The 18,130-nt window shown below is 44.1% G+C and overlaps 1 protein-coding gene across 1 annotated transcript; it reads right to left on the bottom strand.

Annotated features, from left to right (window-relative positions):
• Positions 1-4,611: 4,611 nt before the first annotated feature.
• On the bottom strand, positions 4,612-17,945 carry LOC138983515 (RNA-binding motif protein, X-linked 2-like). Its single transcript, XM_070356768.1, has 5 exons — positions 17,848-17,945; positions 17,130-17,288; positions 15,290-15,419; positions 14,121-14,310; positions 4,612-5,549 (listed from the first exon to the last, which is right to left on the bottom strand). Exons 1-5 carry the CDS (start codon positions 17,859-17,861, stop codon positions 4,879-4,881), a joined length of 1,164 nt encoding a protein of 387 aa, XP_070212869.1. The 5' UTR covers positions 17,862-17,945; the 3' UTR covers positions 4,612-4,878.
• Positions 17,946-18,130: the final 185 nt, after the last annotated feature.

Here is an 18,130-nt window from a genome sequence, read left to right as displayed (position 1 = left end):
CGTCGCCGGAGCCGCACCGCAGCCGTAAGAATGGAATCCTAGCTTTATCCCATGTATAAAAAGCCTGGCTAGTTCTGAGATAGTGAGGCGATGTTTTCACAAGGCGGAGTTGGCCTTAATTAGTCCTCTGTGATGTATCAAGGTAAAACCACATCTGTTTCCATTGAGGCCACAGTCTTTCCACAGCAGGGGTTCCATTCCTTTTAACTTCGGGGGAAAGATTGGCAGTGATCTCCCCTCGGATTTGTGCAGTTTGTACACTCACATGCTGGTGGCAGTGATCAAAATAAACAGAGCTTTATCAAAAACTGCTAACACAGTGGTACTCCTCTTATGAGACCTCAACAAATCTGAGAAGGGGGGGGGGGGGGGGGGGGGGTAAATATACAGAGCTTAAGAACAGAAAATATAAAAGGGGGTTTCACTATCGTGTGGCAGAATTAGAGATTAATTGTCATTAGGCCAAAAAAAAAAAATAGGTCTGTTTACGGTAACCCGACCGACCCCAGTTTTTAGACCCGACCCTAATCTTTTTTTTTGGATCGTCTGGAAAAAAAAACCGCATCCAAAATAGAGCTGTTTGCGCTCAAACAGCAGACGACAGAAGGGAGGTAAGCTCAAAGTACTGTTTATAGTTATGTGGGGCAAAAACAGGGATTGATGAGAAGAAATGAACTGTGAATAGAAACATCATAGAGGGAAGAAAAAAAAAAGGGGAAAAAAAAAAAAAAGCCGACCTACCGACCCTATTTTTTCACCCTATGTTACCGTAAACAGACCTATTTTTTTTTTTGGCCTTATGGAACTGATGGCCAGTTAAATGTGTTGTGATATTACGATCCTATAATGCTTAAGGGTTACAGGACTCGGTGTATGAATTTGGGAATGCCTGCTTTAATACCAGTATCTGGGGAAAATAGGCCAGACAGAATGCTCTGGTAAAAGTTGTAATAATGCAGGGGCGAGGCTGCTTGCCTGAACATTACCGCAGGAAGGCAGCGCTTGTTATATAGACATGATGTTCAAAAATAACTGTCAGGTTTGTATGGGTTGCACAAGAGTGAATACTCTTGCTTTTAGTGAGTCAAACTTTCCCACGTGACATTATAGGCCAGTCACTAGCGGGGTGTGTGTCCAAAACACGTGGACAAGGAGCACGTGTAAAAACCTTACAACCCATCCAAACCGGACAGAATTATTTCCGAACATTGTCTTTTGTGAGGAGTGCCAGATGGAGACTTTTTGTGGAATGTACATCTTGAGGGGGTTTAGTCAAGCAGTATGTAAGAAATGTTAAGTCCTTTGTACTGGAAACTTGCATTCTCCCAGTAAGGTAATATATTGTACTACGTTGCAAGCCCCTGGAGCAAATTTTTTTATTAGTGCTTTTGTGAACAAGAAACAATTGACAAGTGGCTCTATCCCATCTCCCCCCTTTCCCCGTCGCGATATAACCCTTCTGGTTGAAAACGACGTTAAACATCAAATAAAGAAAGAATCTTGAGGGGAAGGGGGGGGTATATTTGCTTTTTTTGGGGGGGGGGGGGGGGGGGGGGTGTGGATTTGTTTTTTATAATGGATTTCTGGTCTTCCTTCAGAAAAAAGCATCAGTAGTCCATGCCTTTTATAGTTATGACTGTAGCAATGGTGTGCACTAGAAATAGGGCTCAGGGACAGAGCTCAACAGTTGCTGGGTTGTGTGCGCTTGAACAGCGCTACTCATTGCAATTATATCTTACATAGCATTTAGTCTTCTCTGAAGTCATGCTTTTGGCTGTGCAATACTCTGCTAAGCTATCAACAACGGATGCCTAGCTGTGAAAATCTGTGTGGTTTGTGTCTTTATATTGTCGTCGGGTCATATTTAACTCATACCAAGTAATGTTTGCATTTATTCATTGGGATGTATAATGTTTGCATTATCTGTCAATACATATCTTTCCTCTCCGTCTCTGTGAATACAGTGGTACCTGTTATGAGAGGGCAGGTTTTCAAGTAGAGGGACTTTATTGCAGGTGTGCTTTTTGACAGGAAGTCAAAGTAAAAACATTAACACAAGGAAGAGCAGATCATATGTGGTATGTGGCCGTCCTTAATTCAGCCCGAAGTTGACTTCGCAAAGCTTAAAGTCTTTACCAAAAATACAGTGCTAAAGCTTCGTGCAGTGAGCTTTGGAAGTAGTCTTTACAAAGTTAACTTCGCCCAATTAATTTCAGGCTTTTGGGGAAACCTGGGAAGTTGTTTGAAGAATAGTGTGTTCAGTGTTATTGTTATATGAAGTCTTATATCCCGCGCGTATCTCCAGACTCGGACTCAATGCGCAGTGTCTGTTTGTCATGCTTTAAATTCTTGCAATGATTAATCCTGCTGACTTTCCCACAAACAGTGTTCTCTTTGTTTTTCCAGTACTGCTGGACAAACTGCAAAACTTATATTTTGTTGTACATTTTTTGGGGATGAAATGCTGGGTATTAAAGTTATCATGCTTGAAGCCTTTATACCCCCCCCCCCTCGAGTATTTTTGATCTCAACATAAGCTGTCAACAAAAACAGGGAGTGATTAATTATGTTGTAAACTTGTTAAAGTTGATTCATTTTGGTGTGATATCAAGACAAAATCAGCATTGTCAGCATATTTCATATCCTGCTTTCAATAGACGAACTCCGGAAATAACTGTTGGGTTTGTATGGGTTGTGAAAGGGGGAATACTCTTGCTTTTTGTGAGGCAAGCTTTCTAAACATACATCTTGTCCAGGTGTTACAGACACACCGCTCACAAGTGACTGGCCTTTAACCCTTTCGCTGCCAATCAAAACTTGCGTATGTGCATTCCTGACTGCCAGGGAATATTGGAGTTCGGGGTGTAATAATTCACAAAAAATTCTAGCTCCAAACTGGCAGTAGGTAGGTAAGTAAAACCTATGTTATTTTTAAGGGAAATTGAACCAAGAATCTGTTTTTAGTGTCTAATCATGGAAATGATAATTAGTTTGGCTTATAATGATGTTTAAATATGAACTTTTGAAAAATCAGTCCGGCGCATCTTCCGGTGCCTGTGGATCAAACACAGGTGGCTGTTTTGCTTGCTCCAAGAAAGGATTATAATCACTATCATCTACCTGTTTCCAACGAATCGTCCGAAAGAAGATCTCCCCCTTCCCCTGTCAGTATCCATAATCATTTGCACCGCCTGTAGCGTCAGTCCGGCTTTGTTTTTCCCTACTAGGGCCCGGTCACCTGTCACCGTTAGCCATTTTGACGAGTCGAGATTTCTCTCCCCTACCCAGTCGCCAAGGCCGAAAATAGCCTTCAGACGCAAAACCGCGTCACCATTTATGTTTATTCATGAGAATGAGGTATCCTACCAAGTCATTGGCTGCTATTTGTGTGTCAGCGGTGACGTAGCATTTCTGGAAAATCCCGGAACGGAGAAGACGGGTTTACCCGTCCTGAGGCGCTGCGGCTGCACAAGCGCATGACGGGTATACCCGTTCTAAGGCAGTCAAGTGGTTAATGTCACTTGAGAAAGTTTGACGTGCCAGAGTTATTTCCGTACATCATCTATTCACAGAATATGTGGAAAATCTGTGTAACTTTATATGAGTACATGCATTTGGTTGGTCAATGTAGAGAGAGATGCTTTCACATACCTGTCTTAATGGAACACTTCTTTGTTAGACAGGAACGTCGAACAGGTGTAGTTTGGTAAGTTTGTCTTAATTTATCAATCCCTTTCAAGCTTCAAACATCCAATAACGCAAATACAAAATTGTGGTGATGATGTATCATGGCACGTTGATGTATTACTATGTTCCATACCACATTGATTGCGAGATAAAGATTTGTTTTGTTAAATTTGCTAATAAGGGTTCGGTGGAGTGATTCTGAAAGGGATTTTATTTCAATATGGAATCATATTCAGGGGCGGACGAGGGGGGGGGGGGGGGCACAGGGGGCACGTGCCCCCCCCCCGAGAAAAAAAAAAAGAAGAAGAAAAAAAAAAGATTTTTCTATGCTGATTCTATGACCATTTCTAAGTTCAAATGGCACCAGATGGCACCATTTTGCTTCTTTGGGCAAAAATTTTTTCCGGGGGAGCATGCCCCCGGACCCCCCCTAGCAAATTCGGGCGCTTCGCGCCCATCACATTCACTTTCGATTCAAAGTGCCCCCCCCCTTACAAAGCAACTGATCCGCCCCTGATATTCATGTCATTTTCTCTGTGAAATGATGATTTTGTAAAATGACTTTCCCAGCAGGCAAAACCTCTTATTCTGTTACTTGTAGGAATCGGGTGTGTGTGTGTGTGATTTGTAGAAAACAGGTGTATGTGTATTCATCAGAGAGAGAGAGGGAGAGAGGAGGAAAATCAATGTATTTCAGGAAAGTTAATTATGTTTGACATGTTGCCAAAACTTCTCATACCTGTTACTTTGTCAGAAGTCTTCCATTTTGTGTTCGTTGACTATGTGAATTGTGGTATATTGCTCTAGTCCTCTCCCTTTTTCAAAACTGTTACTTTGCTTAGTAGATCTTTATATAGTGAGTATGCATGTTAGACTTTAGCATGGATTGATTAATTAAAAATGAAATAAATCAAACAAAAATGATTTATTTTGCTTTTGTTTTCTTTTACTCAAATGCACATACAGACACAAACACACAGCCACAGGTGTAAACATGACCAAACATATGGCTCTTGTCTCCCTCTCTCACACACACACAAAATCCCTCAACAGTGCTATGAGGCATGGCCAAAGTTTCTGTAGGTTTGTAGTCTTAGCAGATCACACTTACCCACTGGTCATTTGAATACTGACACTGATGCTACTCAATCCACTACATGCACAATTCCACGTTGACATGCTCAGCCCAAGTCATCGACGTCTCCTATCATAGTCATCTCTGTCCCTGTTTTTCTCCCTCTTATTATCGCGACCAGATTCTCCGTCTCTCTGCTCATCTCTCTCTTTTTCTCTCCGGCCATCTCGGTCTCTGTCTCCCCCGTCATCTCTGTCTCTGCCTCTTCGGTCATCTCCATCTCTGTCTCTCTGGTCATCTCTGTCTCTCCGATCATCTCGGTCTCTGTCATTTTTGTGTGATGACCTCTCATCTCTCTCCCTCCTGTCATCTCGCCTGAAGTCATCACTCCTGTCTCTACCTGGGTCTGATGGCTCCTCTTTGTATCGTCTGTCCGTTAAACTGTCTCTGTGTCTCTCACCATCTCTGTCTCCGGCTCCTGGCTCTCTGCGGTCGCGCTTCCTGTCGTCATAACCTCTTTCTATGTCTGACTGACCAAAGGGCCTCTTGTGGCCGTGGACAGCTCTGTCGTAGCCAATGTCGTGCTTTTCACGCTTCAGTTTCTGCGAGTGTTGTGATGACATAGCCAGGGATCTGCTCTTTCTGTGGCCATGGTGATCCTCATCATCACTGTCGCTGCTGCTGTCTGACCCTGACCTTTGTTCCACCTTCACGGTCACTTTCATCTTCTTCTTTTTCTTCTTCTTCTTTTTTTCTTTCTTTACCTTCTTGTCTTTCTTGCTCTTGGCTGAAACAAGAAAGATAGGATAACAAAACTTTATTGTCTGTTTACATCGTGCATACACATGGACATTTGTCTTTCAAGAGAAAAAAAGAAAGAAAACAAGAAATTCCTCCGAGGTAGGAAAAACACCCCCGTCCTTAGCATTCTCACTGCCACCAACTGAGCAGGCACTGCTAACAAGTGTAGTTATTTCGCTTTGACCATTAATATGTCCCTCTATAAGTCCTTGTAGAATCTTAATCCACCAATAACTCCCTAACCGTGTGTTTGACTGGTCCCAATTTTTGTAAGGACCGTCTCAGGAATGTATAGAACCTGTTCACCAAGTTTGGTGACGATCGGTCCGTTCATTCTTGAGATCTATATGCAAACACAAACAAACAAACACATCGAGCGAAACCTATACACACCCCTATACCGGGGGGTGTAATAACTTTGAGGCCAATAAAACATGATGGACTGCAGTGACAAGTAAAAGTAAATTTTAAGGGGCTTATTGTCCGTCAGGTCTTAATTGCCTATATTGGACATGAATTGGTTTATACGATTCGAGTTTTTACGCCCTCACGGCTTTTTGATGTATGCGTGTTTAGATGGTATCAGCCATCTGCACTTATGATAGAATGACCAAGATCTTTAACGTGCCATTGTGGTGACACGGGCGTGGGAGATGGATACCGTCTCTGGGTCTGCACATAAAGTTGACCCGTGTCCGTCCCGGCCCGGATTCGAACCAGCGACCTTTCGATCACAAGTCCAGTGCTCTACCACCTGAGCTACCCGGGCCCCCTGCAGTGACAAGTTTCAGCCTCCATGCAATTGTAAGATGTTCACCAGTATGTTAGAAGGTCCCCCATGAAATAAATACCATCCATATGAGAGAATTAATATCTGCACACAAACACACACTACATATATTATATAAAAATAAAAATAAATTAAATTACATATTCTTAATCACATAAAGCATTGACGCAGTCTGAGATGCTAAGGTCTGAAAAGGCTACCCGTCTTAAACAATTTTAAAGGGAAGCAACCCCACCACAAAAAGTGTAAATGGAGCCTTGGTAATGACCACAGACCCGGGGAGTTACCTCCCATTGGTGTGTACTACGTCACTACAAGATCATACAACTGATTGTTTGGCCGCCATTTTTGTTGGTCAGCATGGCTGACAGCGATAAAATGTGGCAAGGCCGATGTAATGGTGAGGTAAACCTTATATTACCTCCTTACTTGCCTTCTGCTTTGTTAGTTGGTAAGCTCTTTCCTTTTTATATTTAGTCAAGTTTTGACTAAATATTTTAACATCGAGGGGGAATCGAAACGAGGGTCGTGGTGTATGTGTGTGCGTGTGTGCGTGTGTGCGTGTAGAGCGATTCAGACCAAACTATTGGACCGATCTTTATGAAATTTGACATGAGAGTTCCTGGGATTGATATCCCCATACGTTTTTTTCATTTTTTTGATAAATGTCTTTGATGACGTCATATCCGGCTTTTCGTGAAAGTTGAGGCGGCACTGTCACGCTCTCATTTTTCAACCAAATTGGTTGAAATTTTGGTCAAGTAATCTTCGACGAAGCCCGGGGTTCGGTATTGCATTTCAGCTTGGTGGCTTAAAAATTAATTAATGACTTTGGTCATTAAAAATCTGAAAATTGTAAAAAAAAAAAAAAAATTATAAAACGATCCAAATTTACGTTTATCTTATTCTCCATCATTTGCTGATTCCAAAAACATATAAATATGTTATATTCGGATTAAAAACAAGCTCTGAAAATTAAATATATAAAAATTATTATCAAAATTAAATTGTCCAAATCAATTTAAAAACACTTTCATCTTATTCCTTGTCGGTTCCTGATTCCAAAAACATATAGATATGATATGTTTGGATTAAAAACACGCTCAGAAAGTTAAAACAAAGAGAGGTACAGAAAAGCGTGCTATCCTTCTTAGCGCAACTACTACCCCGCTCTTCTTGTCAATTTCACTGCCTTTGCCATGAGCGGTGGCCTGACGATGCTACGAGTAAAATGGCATTGCGTTTCATTCTGTGAGTTCGACAGCTACTTGACTAAATATTGTATTTTCGCCTTACGCGACTTGTTGGTCATTAGTTTGACAGGAATTTCGTTGTAGTTGCTGACTTTTCGTCCGTTTTGGACTTGTAAATTTTCCAGTAACTTATTGTTTGGCCGCCATTTTTGTGGGTCAGCATGGCTGACAGTGATAAACATGGCAAGGCTTATGTCATGGATCTACCAGACCATTGTTAATTGTTGTTGTTTCGGACTAAGCATGTAATACCGCTATGTCCGTTACTTATTCTGCCCCAAATGAACATGTGTTTTGGGGGCAGTTAAGCATGTCTTTGACTTCTTTTTCTTCTTGCTTTCCCTCTTTTAGGCATCGGAGCATGATGCTCTGGTGTCTATACTGCTTAGCTCTTTATTTCCAGAGTTCCGCAGTTTGGGAGAGAAGAATTGCAGCGTCCCACGCCGCCTGCCGGTGGTGTTTTCCCCCCCTTCATCGGGCGACGCTCGCTTTTCGGCGTCGTTGATGGCCGTCGGCGACGATTTCCGGGGAGGATCTCCTTGCTTCTTTGTCTTCTGCCTCCGTGGTTGACACTGCGGTAAGTCGAACTGGTCCACCGGCCCTCGTGAGGCTGCCGGACATTCCCTGCTGGGAAACACTTTGTTCTTTGGCGCGGGATCACAACCCGCAAACTTCTGTTCCGTCTCACCCTTGCTTCGTCGCGGGCATCTGTGTTTCGGAGCAAGGGCGGCAACCGGTTCCGGCTGCTGCGCTTCCGGTTCCTACCGGAGGCATAGGTCCCCTGCCGCAAGCACCTGCTGAGGTCTTGTCCAGGGTTGACCGTGGACTGCCCTATGGGCATTCGGGCTTCCGGCCCCAGTCCACTTCTGTTCTGACCTCACCTTTGCCTCGTCGCGGGCATTGGCGTTTTCAGAGCAAGGGCGGTAACCGTTTCCGGCGCTGTGCTTCCGGTTTACCGGAAGCATAGGTCCTCCATTGCAAGTTCACGTTGCGGTCTTGACTGGAGTTGACCGTGGACTGGCCTACGGGCGTTCGGGCTTCCAGCCCCAGTCCACGCAACCTTCGCTTCTGCATTGTGCGGCTTTGTCTGTTGCGTTTCCGGCTCTGTCCGGATACACTGTTCCTCTTCCTGACGCTTCCTCTCGGATGTCAGTGAGTGAGGAACAGCGGCTGGCCTACGGGCATTCAGGCTTTCAGCCTTGGCCGGGACAGTCGTCACTTCACCTGTTGGGTGTTGCGGCTACTGCCTATTCAGTTCTGGTGGCTTCGGATGTTACCTCCTCTTACTCTTACCCTCTTATAGTAGGGGTTGAGTCAGGACAGTTTCCGGGTGGACGGATTTCCGGTTTCCGGTCATTAGTCTTCCACTGGCAACTGTGACTTAGGTCCGTGTCCGTTCGCTTGGCTATTCTGATGTACAGTCTTTAGCCAGCGATCAGACATGTTCTGGATTTCCGTCTAAGCTCTTGGCTGCTCTCGAAGCTGCAGCGGAGGTTACTTCCAGATACTTTCCGGAGGGTACATCGGCTTCGGCAGCTTCCGCTTCGGTTGCTCAGTCGGCGATGTCGGACTTCCGTTCCGCGAAGGAGGAGGATTCCTACTTCCGGTTCGAGAGTCACCTTCGGTGTGTACCACCTTTCGCAGGTTTTGGCTAGACCATCTCCTGCCGGAAGTGGTATCCCCAGTGTTCCGGTTCTGCTGCTCCTTCCTCACGGTTCAGTTCCGGAACACGCTCAGCCTTGGCTGGCTTCGGCTACACAGGCTTCGACTTTTGTTCCTTCTTGTCATAAGAAGTTCACTTTGCCGAAGCCGGGTCGGAACTTGTTGTCGTCCTTTGCTCTTCCGCGTACACCTTTACTGGTAACGCAGGAACTTCTTCCTCTGCTGGTGAAGCAGGTTTTAGAGGGACTTGGGTGTTGTGTTCCCAGACCACACCCTTGTCGCTTCGGAGGAATTTGGACGTCAGCTTTTGGAACTTGCCTCTATCTCAGAGATGATCTTCAGAGCGCTCTCTCGCTCTTTCACGGAGTCACTGAATCCTTTCACACTTAGTGTGGATCAGGACGCTGATGACATCTCCACCCTTTTGGTCAGCCCTTGCTAGGGTGAATGAAGAGCAAATGAGGCTGTCCTCCCTTCACTACGCTCATACTGTCATGTGTCGGAGGGACGTGTTTCTCTCGCTTTCTCAGTTTACTGAGCAGATTAGGAGGGACACCTTGAGAGCTTTTGCCCGTGGTAGAGGGATCTCTTTTGAACATCTGGTGTTCTATACCAGAAGAAAGGATATTTTCACATTCTTATGAATCAGTCCGATCTTAACACAGCGAATAAGGTCCATCAGCTCGAGCACCCGCCGAGGTCTCTTCTGGTCGGATCTAGGGCTGGCCTTCGGGCATTCTGGATTCCGGCCTCAGTCAGTGTAACAGTCGTTTCAGCCACGGGCTGCTTCTTCTGTCGCACTTCCGGTTTTAACCGGAGAGGTTGTTCCTCTCACCGACGGTCAAGTAGGTACGTCAGGGTTTTTGGAACAACGGCTGACCTAAGGGCATCTAGCCTCAGCCTGTGCAACAGCCATTGCACCTGTCGGTGGTGGTGGTTGCTTTCTCTGTTCTTGTGGCTTCGGATTTCGACAATTCTTTCCTTATTTCTCTTCCTATGCAGGAGATGAGGCAGGACGATTTCCGTTTGGGTGGGGTTTCTGTCTTCACGTTACCCCGTTCACCCTTTTTGCCACAAGCAACTGGACTATGGTCCTTGTGTCTTTCGCCGAGTCGGACTCTGTCTTTCTCTAGCAAGCGGACGCGTTCTGGTGTTTCGTCCAAACTTAAGGTGCGCTTGAGTTGGCCTCGGAGGTTACCAGAGTTGCCAACTGATACGGATTTCCCGTATCGGATACGGATTTTTCGTGATTTTCGAGTGATACGGCGTATCACGGGGATTGATACGGAAAAACTTCATTGATACGGGAAATTTCAAAAATGACATTTGTAAAAAAAAAGGGGGGAGGGGGGAGAAATATTCCGATTGGACAAAAGCGTGAGATCGGTTTCCGATCACGGTTCCGTTCATGTTTTGCTGTTCTTGAATGAGCTTCAATATTCCCCCGGCCTCCGAGTCCATGTCCGATGCTGATATCTTCGCGGCACTTGGTGCAAAACGCGAAATGTATGCCGCGTCTTGTCGATTCGGAGATGAAGTCATACTCTTGTTTGTAACTCTTTTCAAATTTTACAAGAACTTTCGGGCGCTGGACCGTTGTTTTCTTCATTTTGTGGTCGTCTGCTGCTGCTTCTTCTTCTGCTTCTCATCCACATTCGACTGAAGCGCATGCGCTAGCCACAAATCTCGCCTATTCTCGTTTAGTTTCGATTTTGATCACAGCGTTTGTGTGACGAAGCCTCGCGCTAAACGAGATTTCAGAAGTGAAACTACGCCGAGTACAGGCGCTTGAAAATACACTCCAGTCATTATTAACTATACTCGAAAAATGTTTAATCGGGAAACTTTTGCACTATTCGGGAAAATCCGGGACTGGACATAAAATCAGGAATATGAAGAATGGATTTTGCCTGTGTTCATTATAGTTTATAGATAAATCATGAAATGATAATAAGAAAGCACACATCACTTTTTCATACAATTCAAATCAATACTGATTTTAGTTCATTATCAGAACAGAAGCACTGAAATCAGTATTGATTGGCATTTTATGATGAAATTGATTGATCTTTATACCATGCACCTCACTACCATAAACACAACTTTCAAATTCTGCCTTACGCGGTAATACCGCGGTGCCGCGCGCTATGTACAGTTTTTTGGCCTGATGATACAGTTTTTTGGTAATGTGATACAGGAAAACATTGATAGGGGTTGACATGTATGGGTTACATACAGATTTTCCTGAGGGGGCATTGTCTTTGGCAATGTATGTTTGAGGAGTCATTCTTTGTGGTTTACCACCTCTCTCAGGTTTGTCTAGTCCTCTTCTTCGGGCAGAGGGTCAGCTAATGTTCCGGTTTCTTTGCTGTGGGCTCATAGCCAAACATCTTTTTTGGCAGCCGAAACTTTCGTTTCGCACGTTTCCTGCGTACTGTGGGTACTTCGGAACTATGGCTGTCCTACGGGCATCATGGCTCTCAGCCTTGGCCTGTGCAATAGTCTCCTGCCTGTCGCTGTTTGAATATGGCGTTTCCGGTTCCTGTGACTTCGGATTTCGACTCTTTCTATCTTCACCCTCATCCTAAGATGGGGTGAGTCAGGACGACTTCCGTTAGGTCGGGTTTCCTTTTACAGTCACCCTTCTACCACAGGCAACTATGACTACGGCGTTTGCCCGTTGATCTCCGCGTCTGGCCCTCAGTGTTTCAGAGGTAGACACACGCGTTTTGGTTTTTCGCCCAAACTCAGGAAGGCTCTTGATTTGGCCGCGAAGGTTAACTTCCAGTTTTTCCTGAGAACTCTTGTCTCGGGAGTCTTATGACTGGTCGGCTTCACGGTTTTCCGTGTATGCTTACCAGTCTTGTTTTCTGTTTTGGGGTTTTTGATTCACATTCAATTACCTACAAGCAGACTGAACTGCGGACACTATGGCTTTTAGCCCTTTTTATTCATGGTCACCGGTCACACCAGGCTTCGACCACAGTGACTTCCGTACTTCCGGTTGCTTACGCACAATCGTAAGTCGCTGCTTCCTCGTACTATCTCTCTCTGCTTTCGCAGGGACTGGTAGAGGATAACTGGCGACCATCTCTTTTGAGGGCAGCTAGACTGCTGGTTACGGCACCCTTCTCAAGCATGCTTTATGTGTGACGATGTCAAAGATAGCAGCCAGTTTCTTTCTTTGGCGTTTTTCTGTCACTACCCAGGAGCACCATGTTTCTTGTCTTGGTTAGACTTGGACTCTAACGCAGAGAAGCAGTACAGCGTGCATTGGAGGGTGAGCGTTTCTTAACGTTCTTGGAATTTTAGGAACGCTTTTGCTCTTTATTGAGCTTTTCCCATCGAGTTGGACTCTGGTATCTTGTACTCAGGCGTCTCTCTCTCTCTCTTTGTGTGGAGATCGGTCACTCTTCTCTTGAGCTGACTTCTATCTCACTGGCCTTTTTGGTCTTCACTCCATCCCAAGGTTTGCATACTTTGACATGATTGTCTTACGGTCACCTCGAGGGTTCGTCCTACTCCACACTGAGCGGACAACCTTATGCACGGATCGTTCCAGGGCATTGGCATTTCCTTCCAATAGAAGGGGGGGGGGGGGGGGGAGCATATCTTTCCCCTCGACTCGGCTCGGGTTCATTAAATCCAGGGCTTGGGTCTCTTCCTGGGCCGTTTTACGGTCCGGGAGATTGGACGAAGTGCTGGACACAGCTTACTGGCTCTCTGAAGTTGTGTTTAGCAAGTTTTGCCTGAGAGACATCGCGGCTGTCAATTAGGACGGTTCTCGGGTCCCTTCCTGACTTGTTGGCAGCGGGCCAGTTCCTGGAAAAGGTTTTAGAGTGAGTTAGATTTTTCTTTCCCACCGGGCCCTTTCTGACTTGTTGGCAGCGGGCCAGTTTCTGGCAAGGATTTTTAGAGTGAGTTAGATTTTTCTTTCCCACCGCCTTGTTGAAGCTATCTGCTTTATGTGATTCGGAGTAAGAATATGTAATTTAATCGAAAATTTTAATATACTTACCCGAATCACATAGTTTATGCCCTCCCACCAACCCCGCTTATGGTTTTTTAGTTTCTTTAAAGCCGTATGATCTTGACCACGTGTTGAGGAGCGGTAGTGACGTAGTACACACCAATGGGAGGTAACTCCCCGGGTCTGTGGTCATTACCAAGGCTCCATTTACACTTTTTGTGGTGGGGTTGCTTCCCTTTAAAATTGTTTAAGATGGGTAGCCTTTTCAGACCTTAGCATCTCAGACTGCGTCAATGCTTTATGTGATTCGGGTAAGTATATTAATCAAATGAAAATTTATTCCTAAAATTTTCGAGTCAAGCAAGGAAGTTATTAAAAGAAATTGTGTGCATGTTTTAATAGACGATGTTCAGAAAAAATTATAACTGTCATATATTTGTATGGGTTGTGGAGAAGTTATAATAATAATAATAATGGACATTTATATAGCGCTTCTCCACAGCTCAAAGCGCTTTACAAGTTCAATCAAAAACACAACACGATATAAACAACAAATACAATTTGTCTCAGATGAAAAGGAAAATACTCATCAAAGAGCACATAATATGCTTGCATTAAATACAAAAAAATCACAGTGTACAGTCAAAAAACACGCAAACAAACACATACAACAGACAAATGCTCACAACAAGCACACATGCACAAACACACACACACACAAGTTGCTTTCCCTTGTTTCCATTACACACAGAGGCAAGCCTACAATGTCACGTGTAGCTTGCCTCAGTGTTTCCATGGAAATGCAAGGAAAGACAACTTTTGCACAACCCATAAAAACCCGACAGAGCACTTTCCAGATTTCGTCTATTATAAAGCTCTGACCTGCAGCCTGAGGAGGTCGTATTGTGGGCGGTTCCTCCGAGAGATCAAGGGGAGACGACTGTGTCTGTGCCGGAGCTTTGGGAGCGCAGCCCTCGGCCCTGAGCTGCAAGGTGACGTCATCCTCGTCTCCCTTCTCCTTGGGCTTCTTGTAGTCCGACACATGGTCCACACGGATGATGCGCCCCAGTACCTGAAATAACAGGGAAATAAATAAATAAATAAAATATTCAAAACTCACCCCCGCAAGCAGTAAGGGTGTTGAATTGTGGTATGTGTCCAAGTGGAGAGATGATCTTATTACATGTAAAAGTTTGCCAGATACGAGATTGTGATTTTCACAGGAAGGAGTGTGCCTTTAACCCAAACTTCCTTCCTCATACAGACAACATGACTGGGTGGCCGAGTGGTAACGCACTTGCGCTCGGAAGCGAGAGGTTGCGAGTTCGACCCTGGGTCAGGGCGTTAGTAATTTTCTGCCCCCTTTCCTAACCTAGGTGGTGGGTTCAAGTGCTAGTTTTTCGGATGAGACGAAAAACCGAGGTCCCTTAGAGTACACTACATTGGGGTGTGCACGTTAAAGATCCCACGATTGACAAAAGGGTCTTTCCTGGCAAAATTTTATAGGCATAGATAAAAATGTCCACCAAAATACCCATATGACTTGGAATAATAGGCCGTGAAAAGTAGGATATGCGCCGAAATGGCTGCGATCTGCTGGCCGATGTGAATGCGTGATGTATCGTGTTAAAAAATTCCATCTCACACGGCATAAATAAATCCCTGCGCCTTGAATATGTGCGCGATATAAATTGCATAAAAATAAAAAAATAAACAAATCCCTGCGCTTAGAACTGTACCCACGGAATACGCGCGATATTTAAGCCTCATATTGATTGATTGACATGAAGCAGCTCAGTCCACAAGATAGCACATGGGCAGCAATAAAAGGGGAATAGACCATATTCGGAAATAAGTATGGGTTGTGGAAGGGTTGCTTTCCCTTGTTTCCATAGAAACACTGAGGCAAGCCTACAATGTCACGGTGTCAATTGCCTTTTTATGGAAAAGCAAAGGAAAGCAACTCTTCGGTCATCCACAACCCATCCAAACCCCACAGAGTTATTTTCGAACATTGTCTATTGCCCTGAAAGCCAGGCAAGCTGTGGTACCTTGACGCTGTTGAGGTTGTCGACAGCCAGTACGGTGCTGCGCTGGTCTTCATAGCAGAGAAACGCAAAGCCCTTGGACTTGCCCGTCCCTTTGTCGCGTACCAGGTTGATGTTCACTATCTCACCGTACCTGTCAACACACACACTTTCCATCACTATCTAAACAAACTACAGTATAACATCTATCAATCAGAAATATATATGTTCTGCGCGAACTTAGAATCCGGTTTCATTCTAGAATGGACCGGGTCCAGGTTGGAATTCTAACCCTGCGCAAGTACAGGGGTGCCATTCTAGAATGAAACCCTTGTTGCTGGTCCATTCTAGAATCGGCCGTGCGCAAGGTTGGAATTTGGGTCCAAGTTGGAATAGTCATTTCAGTTAGACTATCACACAGCCAAAGCCACAAATGTGGATTTTCTGTTTGTTTTTGTTTTTTGTGTGTTTGGTTGGGGTTTTTTTCGGGTTTTTTACACTTTACTCAAAGACATCGTGAATTGGGATTGTGATGTTCTGAAAGTGATTACGATTTTGAGAGACACTCAACACTGATCGCTACGAACGGAAATGTCCGGACTGACAGTGTTTTGCCGATCTCGCTTGTAACTTTTAATCTTATTCATATACATGAAGTTGGTCTTATGAATTGTGAAGATATAATGTCAACTTTTTTTTAAACCTGTGACAACAGCTCTATAACTCACTCTGTCCTTCTGTTGGTCTGTCTGTCGGTTAGTCGGTCTGACCGTCTGTCTGTCTGTCTGTCAAAAAAATTGTCAAAAAACCGGACATTTCCGAGAGGGAGACAGCGCTGACATTGCAAGCGGCCGCAACCGGCTCTCATCACAAAAACAACTGCCCTGCAAACAATACCGCCCTGGTAGTCCCCCTTGCTATGGTCTGCCTTTGTTTATTGCGTACTCAGGAGTGTCAACTTTCTTGACATGACATGACATCGCAAGATCGCCAAAGGATTTTTTTCAGGGGTAGACAAATCAGCCCCATTTTATCAAAGGGAAGGTGCAGGTGGAGATAATTCAAGGGAAGACAACTCTGTCTTACCTACAAACATTACGGCCCCCTTTATTCAAGGGTTTCATTCTAGAATGGCACCCCTGTACTTGCGCAGGGTTAGAATTCCAACCTGGACCCGGTCCATTCTAGAATGAAACCGGATTCTAAGTTCGCGCAGAACATATATACTCTCAGACCTTCACAATGTTGTTCCCAGACAAAGAGAACAATCGGTCGATTGGACCTGGACTGAAAATATAATTAATATATAATGTACAGGTCGAAATGTCCTTGCTACAAACAAAAAAGTGCAGTCAGAAGAGATCCTACATGTAAAAAATATTAGACAGCGGACCGGCCAGGGGTCAGACCATTACCTCAGATAAAAATATGTGTCAATGACAGAGGCATGGGAACAATATTGCCTTAAATACTAGTACGGAAGTGTTCAAACTCAATTTACAACTGCAATTTATTCCTGTGTTGATGATAAACTGTGCATACTTATAACTTTACGGCATTTATGTTTTCAATTAAAGTTCTTTTACTTACAGTAAAAACACCTTAGGGTAAAAAAAAAAGATTGATCAAAGAGAGTTATGTCTGTTTTCCAGTCATATCTTTTCGTGAATAGTCTTCCAACATCCCAAATGAAATAATATATGCACAAAAGCCTGCAAAATATTGATATTTGTACCATATGAGTCCTTATGACCCATCAAGTCTTTATGAACCAAACCTACACAAATCTTTGCTCAAAATGAATCTCAATGACAGTTGACACTCACACACACACACACACACACAGACAGGACAGTCTGCTTACTGTGAAAAGACACAGACGATGTCTCCCTCTGTCAGGTCAAAGGGGAGACCACCGATGAAGACCCAGGCGCTGTCCTTGTACTCATCGTGCCACGACTTCTTGCCGATCACGCCAAGCTCTAGCTCTCGCTGGTTCAACTTCTGGATATTCTTTACGTTGCTGCATCACACAGGAAAGTGTTATATATTGTTAATTTTAAAGCATACTACTTTCAATTACACCCCCCCCCCTCCCATTTTATCAAATTTGTTGCAGGTCAATCATATTAACATGCTCAAAGTCATATTTACTCAATATCAATTATCGTACAAATAAAGTGACTCAGTCATAAGTTTTTGTATGTCCACCAGATTTTTGAAAGTGTTAATAGTTTGTGCATTTTTAACATTAACATTAACAACATCAGACAGTGTGTTCCATGATGGTGCAACTCTGTTAGTGTTTGTAGTGTTACTGTTAGAAAAGGAATGTTTCCGGATATTAGTTTTACTAAATTCAATAAAGATTTTGTCCGTATTTTTCCTCATTACATCAGTGGTAGACTTCTCCAGTCTAACTCTAAAATTAAGGCCAAGTTCTCATAGCTTAATTAGTGGACATGATTTTAAAGTCAGATGTATCAGTGATCAGTGATTGTTCTCTGTGTATCTGCAAAAACTGAAAAGTGTATACATTTCATGATTTGCCAATTTGAATTTCCCTACGCGTGGGTACTTACGTCAAGGGATTCATGTTCAAACCACTCTGAGAATAGAAGCATGGAACCGCACTTTGACAAACCGGAAGTAAACAGACATACGGTACAGGAAACGGACTACTTTGCGGTTGTGTGATAGTCTGACCTTGTCTCTGGTCTGATTAAAAAAGTATGCCTCAAATTGCCAAGCAAATTAGTGCCATTATACTTCAAAGGGAATGGAGCACACATATTTTGATCAAATAACACAATCTTATTGCTTTAGCTATGTAATACGACTATGGGATTGGTCTTCGGCAGCACG

The sequence above is a fragment of the Littorina saxatilis genome, linkage group LG13, assembly GCF_037325665.1.
Source record: "Littorina saxatilis isolate snail1 linkage group LG13, US_GU_Lsax_2.0, whole genome shotgun sequence".
NCBI classification, from domain to species: domain Eukaryota; kingdom Metazoa; phylum Mollusca; class Gastropoda; order Littorinimorpha; family Littorinidae; genus Littorina; species Littorina saxatilis.
The sequence above is the reverse complement of the archived record's forward strand: the minus strand, read 5'-3'. Positions and strand labels throughout refer to the sequence as shown.